The sequence below is a fragment of the Falco punctatus genome, assembly GCF_963210335.1.
Source record: "Falco punctatus genome assembly, chromosome: 3".
Classification (NCBI taxonomy): domain Eukaryota; kingdom Metazoa; phylum Chordata; class Aves; order Falconiformes; family Falconidae; genus Falco; species Falco punctatus.
In genome coordinates this window covers 71,432,517-71,447,437 of record NC_137582.1, presented here as the reverse complement: position 1 = coordinate 71,447,437, position 14,921 = coordinate 71,432,517, and the positions used below count along the sequence as shown (strand labels likewise).

General features: G+C 40.9%; 1 protein-coding gene across 3 annotated transcripts in view; it reads left to right on the top strand.

Moving 5' to 3' along the window:
- The first annotated feature begins 1,010 nt into the window (after window positions 1–1,010).
- TEX10 (testis expressed 10) overlaps window positions 1,011–14,921 on the top strand; it is a 60,198-nt gene continuing 46,287 nt past the window's right edge. Inside the window, exons 1-8 of one of the 3 annotated variants that reach the window (XM_080378580.1) lie at window positions 1,011–1,228; window positions 1,584–1,815; window positions 1,940–2,926; window positions 2,972–4,414; window positions 4,520–4,708; window positions 5,485–6,191; window positions 11,867–12,110; window positions 14,115–14,227. In XM_080378580.1, the coding sequence (XP_080234706.1) occupies window positions 4,529–4,708; window positions 5,485–6,191; window positions 11,867–12,110; window positions 14,115–14,227 (1,244 nt within the window). In that variant the 5' untranslated portion in view covers window positions 1,011–1,228; window positions 1,584–1,815; window positions 1,940–2,926; window positions 2,972–4,414; window positions 4,520–4,528. The remainder of the gene's footprint in view (window positions 1,229–1,583; window positions 1,816–1,939; window positions 2,927–2,971; window positions 4,415–4,519; window positions 4,709–5,484; window positions 6,192–11,866; window positions 12,111–14,114; window positions 14,228–14,921) is intronic. The other 2 variants (XM_080378581.1, XM_080378579.1) reach the window with 2 other exon arrangements.

The window sequence follows — 14,921 nt, the reverse complement described above, 5'->3', positions numbered from 1 at the left end:
TTACTTGGATTTGGTTATTTCTTACTTCCTTGGGTGCCAGAGGAGCACGCTGAAAATGGAAACACTTCTGTAAAATGGTTTGGACGGTATGTGGCAGAGTGCTGCTGTACTTCTCAAAGACAACTGGGAAAACTAAGTTTTCTGAATCATAAAGTGTATCCTTCCGGAAGCGTTTTCTAAGAATACGGTCTAACATAGCCTATTCAGTTGTTATTCCCCCTTCATTTTTTTTTTCCTCTGGTGCAAATAGAGGCTGCGGAACTATTATTTTGTTCTTGTATCTGTCTGTGTTTTGTGATGGCTTGGTATATTCTTGTACTAATGGAAAACGGTGTATTTGTTCCAAAATGGTTTTTAAAGATAATGTTTTACTTGTGCCAGAAGTGCAAAGTAAGGAAAAAAGGCAGTCTCTTTACTAATGAAGTTAAACAATGTTGCTGACTGTATTTAACATGATACATTGTTTCTGAGAGTAACAGCAAGGCAGTCATCTGGGGTCACCGGCGAATTAATAAAAGTAAAACTTCAGCAATAGGACGAAAAAAAGAGAGAATTATTTTTTCTTTTAGTTTTACATGTTTTACTCGGGGACCAGAGAGCTTCGGGGAGGAGATTTTTAACGAAACCACAGCACTTCTGCTCCTCTAGAAGGCGGAAGGCGGCAGGTGGGAAGGGTCCTCCCGGGCGGGTGGGCGGGAAAGGGAGAGTTGGGAGGGCGCGGCGGCGATGTCTGCCCAAGACCGGCATGGGAGCAGCCTGCTCTCGCGCCTCTTCCCGCGCCCGCTGGGACCGGCCCGCCCCGGCGCGGGCGCCCGCCGCTCCTCCCGAGAAGCCGCGCAGCCGCCTGCCGCGGGCGCGGCGGCCTCTCCCGGTGCGCTCCCAGCCTTGCGGCGCGAGTCCCGCTGCTCGCTGCTACTGCCGCCGTGGTCCCGTTACCCCCCGCACCCCGGCACCGCTTCGGGGGGAGGAAAGCCCCTCGGCACCGCTGCCCTCCTCCCCCCCCCGCCGCTGCGGGGCCGCCCGCCCGCGCCCCCCGAGCCCGTGACCCGGCGCCCGGGCGGGGGCTGCCGGTGCTGCAGGTGGCGCCAGCGCCCCGGCCGCGGCGGAGCGGGGCGGAAGGCTGCTCCTTCCCGCGCGGGGCGCTCGCTGGCCGCCGCCGCTCACGTGGGGCGGCCGCTTCCGGGCAGGTTGTCGGGGGCGGAAGGGTGCTCGCGCTGCCGCGTGGTTGGTGAGTGGCCGGCGCGGTGCGCGCGGGGCTCGGCGGCGCCGTCGGCGCGCGGGAAGAGGCGGCCGGCCCTGGCGGCGGCGCGGCGGGGGGGCGCCGGGCCCGCCTTGCCCCGCGCCGGCGGCCGCCTTTTGTGTGACCCGCCCCCTGCCCGCGCGCTCCTGCGCAGCGCGGCGGGAAAGCGCGAGCACAGCCGCGGGCGTCGTCCGCCGCCGCTCCGCCGAGCCCGCCGCCGGCCGAGCCCCGGGTTATCCCCCGGCGCGGCTGCGGGGGCTCGCGGGAGCCGAACTCGCGGCCTCCCCGCCGGGAGCCCCGGCACCGGGCGGGCAGTAACGCGCTCTGTTTGAACGCCCCTTAGAGCGACCGGCGCCGAGCGGGGGCAGCGGCCCGTCGGGAGCAGCCGGAGGATGCCCCGGGACCGTGAGGAGGGTCGCCTGCCGGCCTAGACCTGCGGGAGGAGCCGCCGCCTCTGCCTCAGCAGCGCTTTGGCTTCGGGGTATGGCGTTCGCGGCGTGAGGCGGCCTGTGGTGGGGTTGTGTGGTGACGGGGGATGTGCTGTCCAGCGCGGGAGCCCAGAGCCTTACCTGCCAGTAAGTATCGCCCTCGCTGGGACGGCTGGCCCAGGTATGACCCCTCGCTGGGAGGGCTGGCCCAGGTGAAGGCTTTATCGGATGAGGGGAGGTAGCGCACGTACCTCGCCTTTCGGTTTCTCAGGTTTTTCCTGACTGCTTGAGCTTGTCAGCGTGCTGGCAGCGGGATTCCCTGAGGATACGCCTCAGAGCTGCGAGGGAGTCCAGCGCAGGTGAAACAGTCGCTCCTTTGGTTCCCCTCAGCTCCCCGAAGCTTGAGGCCAGGGTGGCCCAGTGGCACCTGAAGCAGCTCCTGAAAAGCGCTGCGTGCAGCTTCGCCTTGCAGGGAGCTGGCATTGACTTCTATTGTAATGGTTTGGATTGTAAAACTGTAGTGGTGCGTAAACTCTGAGGAGCACTTAGCTCAGTCCTGTTGGAGGAGGGCCAGCTGAAAATGCAGTTGAAGTCAAAAGGCGGTTTCAGCAAGAAGTTTCATTAAAATATTTACGTAACTTCATAAGCTGTATACAGTTTTGCTTAATGTTTTATTAGGTAGACACTCTGGTGTTTTCAGGGCTTTGGTTTTGTAACCGTTTTATCTTTGATTTAGCGCGGTACATCTGAATTGGAAAGGGATATGTTTAGATTTCCAATAAATCATTGCCAAAGTGTGCCATGCAAGGTAAACTGTGCTACATTGTTTTAGTAAGAGAAAGCATATTTTATAAGCTTCCTCCTTTAAAATAACTTCAGGTGCGTGTGCACCTGTATTGTTAAGTTTTTAATGCTAATTGGAAGCCAAACGATTCATCTTGTAGACTGAGGCGTGCTCAACATCTCCATGAAAGCAAGCTTTGTAAGTGGAAATAACGTGCATGTCAAAAGCTTCTAGCTATTTCTGCATGTCTTTCCGTCAAGTAGTAAAAATCGTAATTCTTTAATAAAAGATGCACATGGTAAAAGTCAAAAGCCTGTGAAACCATAGTTGTTACAATTGGACACTAAAGAACCTTTTTATTTTGGCACCAAACCCCAAGTTTTTTTAAAGCCTTTTCAACTGATAGGTTACTTAAGCTAAATGGTTGTACATATAGCTGTTTTAAGCTAGCATGCCAAAAGCGGAAATTAAGTTGTAGTCAGATGTTTGTATAATCAGTTGTTTAAAGTGTTTTGAAAGAATAGAAAATGACAATTGGCTTTAAAGCATTCCGTAGTGATTATCCTGATGATAAGTATATGAAGTACTGTACTAAGCACAAATTTACAGTTTGAAGTCCATTGGGAATATCAGCTGTAGAATTCTATTTTCTAGAGTGAATGATGATTATATCCACCATAAAAGAATCATTGTTTGGGATGTTTTATTTAGAAATTTCTGTGTTTAGTCAGCTGTATTGTTTGGTTTTTTTTTTTTTTTTTTTTTTAGTTAGCATGGTCTTTAAAATCTGAATGTTGTGTTTGCAGCTTTTTTGTATAGTTCAGATTGTAAGAACATGCAAAATCTAGTTACCCAAAGAGTAGTTTCAAAGGGGGAAGAAACAAAAAGTTTGTGTACCTGACAGCATGGGCTTTATACTGTGTACAGTGGTGGTATGGAATTATTCAGATTTCCAGCTCTATAAATTTCCTGTGATCATTAGAAAGTTGTGAGATGTTAAACCTCAACATCAGAATGGCTTTGTGCTTGTCTCCCCCTTTAAAATTGTAAGCAATCACTACAGCCACTTCTAGGAGTCATCAGACCACGGATTCATGGTCTTAATTAACAGAAGTCTAGGCACAATTTGTGTCTGATGCTGAATGTTTTCACATCAGCTTCTGGAGTTTTGTTATGGATGAATTTAGAAATACAGAGATCAAGGGAAGGAAGATTAAATAAAGGAGCCTGTGGTGTATTGTTTGTTGGCGTGGGTAGGGTTTTTTGTTTTGTTTTGGGATATTTTTGTAAGTCTGGTAGAATTAAGATTACTCTTATCAATACAGACATGTCAAAGCCAAAAGGTCATTCAGAAACTGAAGTGGGTTTTAATTTGTTTTATTTTTGCACATCTGGTATGTCTGTATGACTTCAGAGTATAGCTACTCATACTACCTTATCTCTTATGCCTTATAAATGACTTTGTTTTCCAGTGTCATCCCCCTCCCCCTTCATTTTTCTAGTTAGTGTTTTTAAGTGTACAGGCTGACTTTTCAGTGTGTAGTGGAAGTTTTCTTAGGTTCTTGTATACTGTTGTTGTCAGTGAAAGCTGATTAAACCCATGATTTTACCTGTGTACCCATATAGATTATGCTGTTAATGATTGAATTGGCAAACAATGTACAAATTAAATGAAACAGTTTGCTGAGCTTCTTTGCCTTAACCAATAGTCAACTGTATAAAACATTGCTTTATTGGCAGGAACTTTTTAAAATAATAAAACCAAGAACTTAACTGATAAGGCAGCGGAAGATGCAGCTACTTCAGTCATCTTTTCCAATGAAGTAGTTCTCAGAGCAGAGACAATCAAAGGAGCAGCAGAATGTTTTCTGGACACTAGAAGAACAGCTGTGCTGAATCGGTCTGCGTGTCTAGCCTAGCATCTTGTCTCAGGAGCGGACACTAGTTTATGCATAGGAAAAGGTGTGAAAACAGTAGCCTTTGTTAGGAAGTTGGTGCTCTCTGGTGGAAAAAATACTTGTTTGTAGTGTATTTAAACAAATTAAAATTCTGAATATCTTTTTGCAGAGAATCAGAATGACTAAAAAAAGGAAACATCAAGAAGATTTCCAGAAAGTGAAATTAAAAGTTGGGAAAAAAAAGCCTAAACTAGAGAATGCAACCGATACTACCTTCAAAACAAAGGCCATACAAATTCCTGAGCAGCTTAAAGAAGATGGAGTGCTTCCTACGCAAAATAGAAAACTTAACATAAAGGTATATTACATTCTGAAATGATGGAAAATTACTTGTCATTTATCTAGGCTTACTATGTTTACTAGAGTTTAGGGAAAAAAATTATTAAAAAATAAATAATGAAACCCATCAGAGTATGTGACTAGCCTCTTTCTTTGTTCTTGACAGTAAGCTGTTGCAGCAATTCAATGACTCAAATTCCTGGACCAGCGTATAACCCAAGGGGAAGTTTTTTACCAGTGCAAAAACTGAAGTTGCACACTGATTTAAGTATTGAGGATTAACATTCATTTTTTTTAAAAGTCTTGGCTCGTAACTTAAAGGCGTTTTTTTTTTAAAGTAGACCTCCTGAGACAATGTTTTAAAAAATAGTGTATTTCTTTCAGTGGTGGTTCTGCTGTCCTTCCTTTGCGTCATCTTCTGTCTCTTGCAGCAATCTGCTTAAATTGAAGGAAGCTGGTGAGACTGAGATTTCATAGTTGTGCTTTTGAGAACAAGTGTGAGAGGACTTATTTTTGGTCATCCCTCTGTTAAGTCAGTAGGGTTGTACATAAACTTAAGAATGAGAAGTATCTAATTACCTGAAGGACAAATGTGGTGGCTTATTTTTCCTGTAATTGAATTTTGATGACTTGTTCATTGTTATGCTTTAAACTAATACTTGTTCTGAACATATTACACTGTTATGAACAGCAGTACATTATAAGAATAGACTGTATTTTTGAGTGTTGTAAGAAAAATGTGCTGGAGCTTAAAAGTAATAATGCTGGCAAGTATGTATGTTTCTTTCCTTTTAGGATCTGCTTTCACAGATGCATCACTATAGTCCTGGGGTTAAGCATAATGCACTCCTTGGGCTCAAAGATCTCCTGTCTCAGTATCCATTTGTAATTGATGCACACCTTTCAAACATAATAAGTGAGGTGGCAGCTGTGTTTACAGACAAAGATTCTGGTGTCAGAGGAGCAGCTGTTCACCTGCTGCAATTCTTGGCTTCAAAAATAAGAGCAGAACAGATTGCTCCGTTTTTTCCTTTGGTAAGTGCCCATCTATCCAGTGCCATGACTCATATCAGTGAGGGAATTCAGGAAGATTCATTGAAAGTCTTGGACGTTTTATTGGAAGCATACCCAGCTCTTCTCACAGACCGCAGCAGTATATTGTTGAAGAATTTTGTAGAGCTTATTTCTCACCAGCAACTGTCAAAAAGACTGAAAAACAGAGAGAAACTTTCCTGGATGCTCTCTGTTAACCCAAATCGCAGAGTGACTTCTCAGCAGTGGAGGCTGAACGTACTTAGCAGGCTCAAGAAGTTTCTCCAAGCAGTGGTAGATGGATCCAGTGAACTAGAGGATGAAGGGCTTCAAGAACAGAAGGATAGCCCTCATTCTGCGAGGAACCCAATATGTATAAGTTGGAAGGTCCATGCAAATAATCAGCAACATGTACAGCTGTTTGAAAATGGTGGCTTACGACCAAAGATCAACTCATCATTTAGACTGAGGTGAGAAAATGTTAATTAAATTTAGGAATTAATGTCAACTGTGTGATCACAGTGTTAAACTCTTGTTTGTTGCTGCTGAAGAAAACGGTTTAATTCTAATTGCGGAATTGTCCCTTAGCCATATTTTAGGACACTTAGTGTAGTGTGCAGTCATACTGCAGTGGCTTGAAAATATGGAAATACTCAGCAGATGACTGTGCTATGTGTATATCATGACTTTCTTGTTATCAAATAAAAGCTTTATTTTATGCAATTCAAAATAATTTTGGAAGACCAACTCTAACAGGTGTTTTTGGAATGTGAACTGACGACTGCAGGTTGTTGCAGGATATCAAACAGACCTGTCACCAAGCAGGGAATTTCTTTATATTAAATGTAAGTTTGTTTCATACGCAGTGATAATGAATTTTACTGAAATTTTGTGCTTTTACTTTAAAGAGTCTATCATAAGCTTAGGAGTGCTTTTTGTGAATGTAGCTTCTTTTAAAAAGGACAGCACATTAAGAAGTATCTGGCTGTATGAAGTTCTGCTGAGTTTCTGATTCTAGATATTTATAATCAATTCACCATTTTAATCTTCACCATGGATAAAAGGTACCTCATCTGACACATTGATGAATATGGAAGAACGCATAGTGTGTTTAGTCAGAGAAAGGTTTGTGTGCGTTTTAGTAGTAATCTAAATAGATGTGAGCTGAAGTTAAGGGAGAAATAACTAACCATCTTTATTTCTCTTCCTCCTTTCTGATTCACCCACTCCTCGAACTAGGGGGAAACCTCCCACCCCTCTTTATGGTACATGTATATGCATTGGCATCCTCATGTATATGCAATTACTATAGATGTTACATACCTGCTGGTAGGAGACCTGGAATGAAGACTTGAAAAACAGGAACTGATTAGCCATTACACAGCGCTTCTGATCCATAGATACCAAGGTGGTTTGAAGAGAAACCACAATCCTTGTTTTACTGCTGCGGGAGACTGAATAAGCGGTATAAAGCGGTTACACCAAATTCATCTAGGAGGTCAGTGGCAGGAAAAGGTATAAATCCCACTGCCTAATCCATTGCTATGTCTATCTCGTATTCATTCTTTGAATGAATGAAATGCAGAAGAGGAGGTGTTCTTTTAATACCACAAGTGTTGGCCTGAATTAGCGGGTGTTTTCCATCTCTGTCATGGAGACACAGAAATGACCATTCTATTCCCACTCTGCTAGGCTTCCTCTTGGTAGATAGCATATTACTTTTGGTGTAGGTATAGGAAATTTATATTAAGCTAAGTAAAATGTGCAGCTTATTCTCAAAAGGGTTGTTAACATAGCATTAGAGTTCAGTCATTGTATCTGCTGCAAGTAGAAATTCAGTTGGAAACCAGAGTAGTGAAGCCCACTTGTGGCAGGGGAAGGTGTTTGGTGGTGAGCATGAGAAAGTCGTATGGACTTCATCTCTGCAGTGTGGACCACTGTATCTCAGAGGATTCTTGAGTTGTGCCCTGAATGATGTGCAGTGTGTGATTATACCATGCCCTGTAATAGCTGAAGATGCATTTAAGTTTTACATCTGGTGTCATCTGAATTGAATTCCGGTTTTCTGAGGAGCTAGATTTTGGTGAAACATCGTGATCCACTTGTGGTTATAAATACTTTCAAAAAGGCGTTTGCAAGCATGAGGAGGAGCCAGAAGAATAGAAGGAAACATTGCTGGAATCCAAGACGAGATTGGCAAAGCAGGCTGATGGCAGCAGAACAGAAGAATGGAAAGAGAAGGGGCACCTGCAGAAGGTACTAAAACGTTTTATTGCATTTGTGCCTATTTTTGGTATATTAATTTTGCACAGAAGGCCAGTACAGCTTATTTTAGTGGCCATCTGTGAAATTCTAGAAGTGGAAGTTGTTGTGGTGGCTTTTGCATTTGCCACTGAAATATTTTTTAGTAATCTGAAAATGTTTAATTTTATCTCTTCCAATCCCAAGTATGGCCTTTTACAGGCATTCCCAGGCCTCTGCTGTGGCTGTTAATGCAAGGACAGAAATTACTTCTAATAAGAGGTGCAAAGCATCTGTAATGCTCCTTGAGTACTGCCCAAATCTCAAACTGTATGTGCTTTTGTTTAAATAAGTCAATGCACAAATAGTCAAGTCCTAACTATAGATAGTGAGTTGACCAAACTATAAGTAACTAATTGTGTGTGTGTGTTGATGGCTTCATCAATAATACTGCAAGTAAGCTTCATCTTTGTTCTTTAAAAAGTAGGCTTCCAAACACCACTAATAGTATGCTAAATTTTTAAAGTTCCTGTATGTTTTTAATCTTGCAAGTTTGGTGGGTAGGAATGGCACCCAATTGATAACCTAGTGATATGGAAAGGGACTTTCAGAATCAGTTTGCAGTATTAGTGTTTATTAAAAAGCGTAGATTCTGAGCTTGGAACATGAGATGATTCAACAATGCAAATCTTAAGACTTGTTTTCTGTTGTGTGCTGGGTCTTCCTACTGTGTGTGAATTAAAGATTACAGTGAATGAGGAGATTATTGAAATATGTGCCTCTGACTTTGCTTCTTTTTGCAAAACTCATTTCAGGTGTGGAAAAATGGAAAGCCTTCACAACTTAAATGTGGTGATACTAAGGTGTGTGCTCTTTTTTTTTGAACTGGAAGTGGTGCTGAAGAGAAATGAGAGAGCTTCTGTTTCTGCTGAGAAAGGACAAAACGAAGCTGGCAGAGAAAAGCGAAGACCACTTGAGAGTCCAAAATGGAAGAAAAAGCACAGTGAATAAATATGTATATGGTGTGACCTGTGCATCAGATAGAAATGGAAAATGCAGTTCACTTGGTGTACTGGGTGTTTGCTTTGCTGCAATGGCAGCGTGTACAATAAAGAACAGTAACCTGGCTTAGGCTCTGAGCCGTAAAAACTTACTAACTTGCAATGACTTTTAGTATTTTAAGCAGCAGAAAGTTGTTCCCTTGTTTTCTGTTTCTTTTACACTTCCTCGACTTCCCTTTGCTGAATTTCTGTTCTCTTAATGTCTTATGGCAGGTATGTTAGTTTTCTTTTATTTGGTCCCGCTTTATAAAAATATTGGCATTTTAAAGAAAAATGACAGCTTAGGGGTACACAAATACCTTGCAGCTCCTCTCAATAGTATTTCATGCTGATATGAAGATAATATGCTTTTGTAATGATTCTGAAAGCCACTTTACCATTAAAAGATAGTGACCACAGATACGTGACAAAGATCCAACACTTTAAAATGAAACCTTCCCAGTTCCAGTGAGCCTGTATTGCTAAGGATATTGTTAATTGAATGGATACTGGATGGGTTACAGTAATGCTTTGTCATAATCTGTTACTGGCAATCAGATTTTATTTACCTTTTTTATTGTTGATCTTGAATATTTGGAGGAGTCTTGAGAGATGGGGGCATCTTTTGCAGGGGTATGTGAACGCTATGCTAAGTATTCTTGCCCATATGTTTTCAGCAGCTGGGTGGAATATCCCACTTGGCATGGATTCTTCCTTTTTTCCATCCCTTGTTTCAGATAAGTACTGGAATAGTTGTGATTGTTCTTGGTGGTGTACTTTTGTAGGAACGTTCAGGTGTGTGTTGCCAACTTCTTGGTTTCCTGCGCTATTCAATGGGGAGATTGTTTTTGTATGCTCTAGTTTCAGAGCTCTGCTGTAATATCAGGTATTATTTTCAGAGAACGATTAAAGATTATTACTTCAGGACTATTTCTGCTAACTACTGAGATTTCAGAATCTCAGCTGAGTGTCTAGTTCTGTCATGGCATAGCACTTACAGGACAGCCTAACTTTTTCAGTGACGTTACGGTCTTGGTGTCAACTGACTTGTCCAGTGGCACTTTAGAATTCTTTGTGGTTATAACTGGAAGATGAGATTTATCTACTGTGTCTTTAGATGGCTGAGAGTTAAATGTTTAAGTTGCAACCACTTACTCTAAATTCTCTTTATAGTCTGAAACTGGTGTCTTGCCTGCAGTGTCTGCAGCATAGACACAGCATAGAGCAACAAAATAGGGACAAATAAGCCAAATTACATTGACTGCATACATTGGTTGCTGCAGTTACTGCTAAGCTTGATAAAATTTTAAGATGTCTGATAGTTGTAGGAGGTACTAAAGATTAATTTTTTTTTCTTATGACCAGTTACGTTTCTGCATGTCCATTCTGTTTTGTGCTGGAGATGTAAATTCTTTCTCCCATCTTGCCTTCATTGAAAGGAACCTGCATTTGTCTCACATTTCCTTTTTAGTCCTTTGTAGATGTCTTCTCCCTGCTCCTTTTGCAAGTTTTTAATACCTGGGTTTGGTTTGTTTTAGTAATTTTCTTGCTGTACCAATTTCAACCAGGGCGAAATGACAGAATACAATTTTCTATTATGTGCATATTATAGATAATTGCAACATCGTGAGATGGGTAGCTTCATAGAAGGCTATAACTAATTGGATAATTTGGATACGACGGGATGACCAGGGAAAACTGATTTACCTCTTTAATCCAATATTAAATTTCAATATTTGTAAACAGAACTTCTCTGCCTATCTGTGGAAGGAAAGCAAACAGTTTTTCAGAATTTATTTTGAGTATATATGTAAAGAAAAATCACCTGGAGAACACAATTGAAGTAGAAAGGTGTTTAACAGGAGGTTCAGTGTACCGATTTTATGTATATTAGGAAGTAGAATTATGATGGGAATTCCTTTCTGTGAGGTATAAAACAAAATCATGGAAAACGATGTCAGAAATCATTGACTGAAAATATTGTTGATTTTTCTATTTCTTTCCTTTTTTTAATTAATTTTTAATTAAGGGCTCTGTATCGCTTAAAATTAGCAGGAGTTATTCAGGGTTTTCTTTCTTCTTTTTAAAATGGTTACAAATTGCCTGCATTTATCCAGGAGCAGGATTTGGTCATTTGTGCTGATAATGCCTTTTGAAACAGTCTTTTAAGCAGGGGGGGAAGCCCTTGTTTTTCTTCCTTTCTTGGGAGATCTTCTTTTAATTTACACTGTCTCTTCATTTTTTGGTAATTTTTGTTTAAATTCATGTTGAGATCATCTTAATAATTTTCTAGCTAGTTGCTTGCCAGAGCATTATACTTAAACATCAGGTGAGAACTAAAGCTATACTTTTGCAGAATTAATTTTCCCCCCCATTGATATGAACAACCACTATTTTTATTATAGCTGGAGATGGTTATTAACTGTAATAAACTTCATGCGTTTGACAATACTTCGTAGTCAGTTTCATTATTTTGCTTCAAGGAGCTTAAAACTTTTTTTATTTTGTTGTGCCGAGTACAGTAAATTCTTATCTGCTGGTTGAAGGTGATAATACAAAGCATATTTCTCCACTTCATAGACTTCACACATAACAATGGGGAAAGAAATACTGAAATCTAAGAAGTTGTTACAGAAGCACACAAACTTGCAGGGAGACTCGGGAGCAGGTTTGTTATAGATGGTTTGAACTCCCTTTTTTCCTTCTAGCAAGAAAGCAAGTAAACATTTAATGTATTAAAAAAGTAATTTTTCTAATTTTTCCTGTTATTCCGGAAGCAGGAAAGTGGTCTTACTCTAATCTGTTTGTAAAGGTGTGATCTTTATCTTTTATCTTTTTTTGTTTGTTTTGCTTTTGTCATTTAGGTCTCTGGCAAGTGTAATGGACAGTGCAGAAAAAGGCCTGTCCTCGGCTGAAAACTTAAAAGGTTTTATTGAGATAATAATTCCATTACTGATTGAGTGCTGGATTGAAGCATCTCCTGCACAATCAGCTCCCATTCTCGGAAACCTTTTGGAATCAGAATCTCAGCAGCTTATGCAGCAAGTGCTTAGTATAATACATTTATTGTGGAAACTCACAAAGCGACATGATGAAACATACAAAATGGTAAGGGAGAGGTGATCTGTGGCGTAATAATGACAGTCCATTTTGTTTTGATTGGGAACTAGTGATCTGGTGATTGCAAGTAGTGGAAATATTTTTATTAAGAGGGAAGAAGCCTGGGTTTTGAGTAGAATTCGAGTTTGGATTTTGTCAAGTCTCTTACTGTAGAAAATCTTTTGAACTGAACAATGACTTCACTAATAGTCTCCACGAATCCTTCTTGACAGATTGCAGCACAAAAGGTTTTGAAACTGAAAGTGGTGTTGGAGAAGAGGAGCATTTTGTCTCCCTGATAACCTCTAGAATATAAATATGAACAATGTGTAGGATGGAGTTGTTTGTGCCTTGGTTTTTTTGTGTTGAAAAATTTTACAGGGGTGGGGGGGTGAAAGTGAACAAACCCTAAACCCTTGGAAAGGTAGGATCTTATACCGCAGTTATCCCCTGTAATTGTTTGATGCAATCTGTATTGTGTCATGATTGATTTGATGTCTTGTGATACTACCAAAACCTCAATAAGAACTTTGGAAAATACCCTTGTTGCCCAAATTATTTTGTCCGTCTTTTGATAAGTGAATCACTGTATTTTTGTAATTTTTGCTGCTCTTCCAGAGTTTTGCAAACTGGAAAAATAACACACTTTCCATTTTGACTGTTGAGAGTAGGTAGAAGCAGTGTCTTGACAGCTCTTTGTTTTACTAGTGTGGAGGACTGTAGGTCCATTTGGTAAACAAAAATCTGTGCATAGAATAATTGTTGGAAAACATTTGTGGAATTATTGCATTAGACCAGAGTTACCCAACATGCAGAGCCTGAGGGATGGATTCAGTGGTTCTGAACAAAACACACCATTCCCCTTTTTCCTCTTCATCTTTTCTAGAGGGCCTCTTGGAAGCAGGCAGGTGGCCAGGTAAATACCTGGGCCCACTTACTGCCCCTAGCCTTTTTCTTTAGGGTACTGCAGAGATGCTGCCCTTAGCCATAGGGTGCCTGCATTTCGGTTACATGAAAGGAGTGCTCCTGTGTCAAGGTAGGAGCTGGGTTAGGTACATGCAGTTGCATTATGACCTTAGGACGTTTTGGCAAAAAAAATTGATGCCCATACAACTTTTTTTTTTTTTTAGCATATTGTGTTTCAGATACTATATGCAATTTATTTTGTCTTTTATAGTCACATTTATATATAAAAAATGTATTCAAATGGCTCAGTCTGAAAATGGAAGCTTTGCTGGTTTGATAGCCCTTGGGCTTACAGGCCAAAGTGGTTATTACAGACACTTTGGGAAACCACTTTGAATATGCTTAGTGGAAACCTATTAATCTTTGAAACAGTATAATGGTCATTCTTATTTGTAGAATTTTTTGAATATATATAAAAAATTATTCTGTGTGACCAATTTGTTAGTAACGCATGCTTTTTTTTTTTTAATGAGTTCTGCAGGACACTGTGGAACGGTGACTGTGGATGTCTGCTAACATACAAAGTAAAATTAGTTTTAAATTTTTGAAAGAGTCCTTTTCTCTAAGAATGGCCTTTCTGCTGGGAAATGTTTTGTCAGTGGGCTTTGAACAAGTACACTAACAATGGGGAAGATACAGAGTCAGAGTACATAATGGAAAACTTGGGATGGTCACTGCAAGTAAATCAGAGTTCACTCTGATAAATTGATATAAAAGCACACTTAATTCACACCTGTAACTCACTCAGTTTAATACTGCATATATCCACGTTAATATGTGCTAAGAAAATATACTGAATACAGTCCAGTCTGAATTAAACATTGCTTAACCTTGATTTAAATTATAATTTTTACCCCGTTGTTTTATGGACCTTCAGGTTCATGCACAGGCCTTCACATTTACATCTGAAAGTAAATCTGTATGAAAATGTGAAACAGAAGCTAAAGTTCCTGGTTTTCATTGATTCCAATAATGGATTTTGGAAGATGATTGCATTGATGTATTGCACTTACTGCCATGTGTTCTGTCATCTGCTTTCCTTAACAGGAACTATGGCTTCGAATGAATTACCTTGTTGATTTCAAGCACCACTTCATGCGTCATTTTCCTTATTCTTTACAAGAAACAGTAAAACACAAAAAGAAAGATTCGTGCAAAGGGTAAGAATGAAATCAATGTCATGTTACAGCTTTTAATTTCATAAGAGAAGAGATAATGTGAGTCATGCGCTTTATCCAGTATTAAATTTTTTAATGTTAGAAAAGAAAACTTTTCATTGTGTGTTCCTTGAAGTTCTGTAGAGAATTTTCTATAGGAAGGTGGCACTGCTTTGAATTGAGAAATTTTGGTTGTTCTTTGTAAAAGTATTGTGTAGGAAGTTGTCTGAATAGCCTCCAGTAGAAATTAAAATGCTGTCCTTGAGAAATGAAAGTGTTTTATTGAACTCTTGATGTGGAATTTGCATATTGCTAAATGGTGATTTGCATTCGTCTGGCTAGTTTCATATTTCTGCGTGTTTTCTTAAGTCGCTTGCTGAATTGCGTCAAAACATAGTTAAAACATTGCTTTTTCACCCCCATCTACTCTTCTATAGTTGTATTACAGGGATGGATAAATACAGCTAGGAGGGGAGATGGGACACATTGTGCCTATCTTGTTATGGCAAACCAGCACTGGAGCAGGAGAAGCTAAACGCGTTTCTTCACTGTTGAGCTGGCAGAGGGGGTGCACCAATTTTATTCTGGTACAGGACAGTAGCAGATCGTCTCCCGTCTTGGCTCCCAGATGTGAGACTGTATTCGCGCAAAGTCTGTTCTGGAGTCATTCTGCACCTTTGCAGTCTATGTAGAACGC